The 2048-nt window shown below is 34.6% G+C and overlaps 1 gene segment (V, D, J or C); it reads right to left on the bottom strand.

The window, feature by feature from the left end:
- Positions 1–398: 398 nt before the first annotated feature.
- LOC127645408 (T cell receptor alpha variable 27-like) lies at positions 399–1215 on the bottom strand. The segment is given in 2 exon segments: positions 399–998; positions 1173–1215. Coding segments are annotated over 2 exon segments (447 nt in total).
- Between the last annotated feature and the right edge of the window lie 833 nt (positions 1216–2048).

The raw sequence follows: 2048 nt of genomic DNA, 5'->3' as shown, positions 1-2048 counted from the left end.
AACTTAACTTTACCATACTAATATAAAGTGCAGATTTAAAAAGTATTTTTTTCACCGTCCGCCCACGCCTTCTTCGCCAGCGGAATTTCGTCATGCAGTGGCAAATGTAACAGTGCTTTTACCGATAGTGTCCTAAAAGCAAATCAGAGGTAAAGAAAACAGACATTTAAAATAAGAAATAAAAGCACTTTTTAAGAAACTATTTACAAGCTTGCATGCTTGTGTAACCATACCAACCCGTATAATAGAGAACCAACTGATATACTCAAAGTCTAGATAAATGTTTTAATGCAAAGAGGAACTTGACGATAGATTTGATTATTATGACTATTATAACACATCAAAGTGTGAGTAATATAGTGAAAAATAAGTGTTTATAAATTCATAATCAGCCATTGCACAGTAATTGTAGCACCTAGTGTTGATTTCAACAGAAAACTGCTGCAAAATGCACACACACAAAAAAATGATTTTTCAAATTTTCTGTGATAATTGTGGGGGGTCTGTGAGAATAACACAGTAAAATATGCTGAGAGAACAATTATTCTTGTCAACAACTTGTCTTATTGATAACTTAAAGCGAAATAAAATTATTCAAAGTGTTGAATAAATGAAACTACAAGGAGCTGGTAGAGTTGGTACAAAGAGGAAGAAGTTTTCATAGACGTTTTTGTACAGTGTTGTTGTGTTTCCTGTTACTGTGGGCTGCAGGGCACAGTAGTACAGAGCAGAGTCTTTTACTGCAGCAGAGGAGATCTCCAGATCCACCTGCTTATCTCCCAGTTCGCCATCCAGTCCTGGGATAGGGGGGTCCGCATATATTACATTCCGTTTAGATGACACAATGACAAGGAGTAGAAATTCAGGCCTGGACCCAGGAAACTGTCGATACCATTGCAGACTGTCTGCATTTCCATCATATTTGCATGAGAGAGTGATATTTTCACCCTCAGTGGCATACATTTTGATCTGCAATGGTGTTATTGACTGTGCAAAACCTGCATTTGTATATTGAAAATAAGTATTTCAGTTAACAGTCACAAAATGTTTACAAAATGTAAATCAGTTAGCAGATGATGAAATAATGATAATTCATTACTATGTACTAGCATATATATATTTTTATTGATACAGTTTATTACTGTAACACATTTGAGCAAACTTTCACTTACCTTGCGTTACTGTTAACACAAACAGACAGCACAGAAACATCATCTTTGCACAACAGCAAGCAAATGGAAACTGATGACAGATCTGATGTGCAGTTTTGTTTGATCTTTCAAAGCTCCACCCAAAACTACCAGTGTATCTTTCAGAGAGTGAAAATAATCCGATATACAGTATAACAGGTTATGTGTGCACCAGATTCATTTTGATGTTGAAATATATTTGATATACTGTATATTGTTTTTCATGAATTGAAAGGGGGTCATATTGTGAGGAATACAATTTTCTATGATCTTTTGAGATATTTTAGAAGAACTTTATCAAGACATTCTGTACTTTAACTTCCAGAACTCAAACTTCCTCCCCAGTCCAAATTGAGTATTTATTACAGTGCCCTAACTTAACCCCTAACCCTAACTGTGAATCTTCTAAAATTAATGCCGCAACCACTTAGAGCAGAGGTCTTTGACAGAGGGTCCACAAAGGTCCTGCAGGGTGTCTGCGAATTAGGTTTTGATCTCAAACAAGTTTTTGTGAAAACTTCAAACGTGTTAAACTAAATTTCAAAGTTAAAGGAATAGTTAATCCAAAAATGAAAATGTTCTCATCCTTTACTCACCCTAATGCCATCCCAGATGTGTATGACTTTCATCTGTTGAACTCAAATTAAGATGTTTAGAAGAATTTCAAATAATTTTTGGTCCATACAATGCAAGTGTGAATGGGTGCCAACATTTTGATGCTCCAAAAATCACTCAAGTCAGCATAAAAGTAATCCTTAATACTCAAGTGATTAAATCAATGTCCTCAGAAGTGATAAGATTGGTGTTTAAAAAAAAAATATATATATATATGGTATATGATATATATAGGCTGATATA

Source organism: Xyrauchen texanus, chromosome 6 (genome assembly GCF_025860055.1).
Source record: "Xyrauchen texanus isolate HMW12.3.18 chromosome 6, RBS_HiC_50CHRs, whole genome shotgun sequence".
NCBI classification, from domain to species: domain Eukaryota; kingdom Metazoa; phylum Chordata; class Actinopteri; order Cypriniformes; family Catostomidae; genus Xyrauchen; species Xyrauchen texanus.
This window is presented reverse-complemented; position numbering and strand designations above follow the sequence as displayed.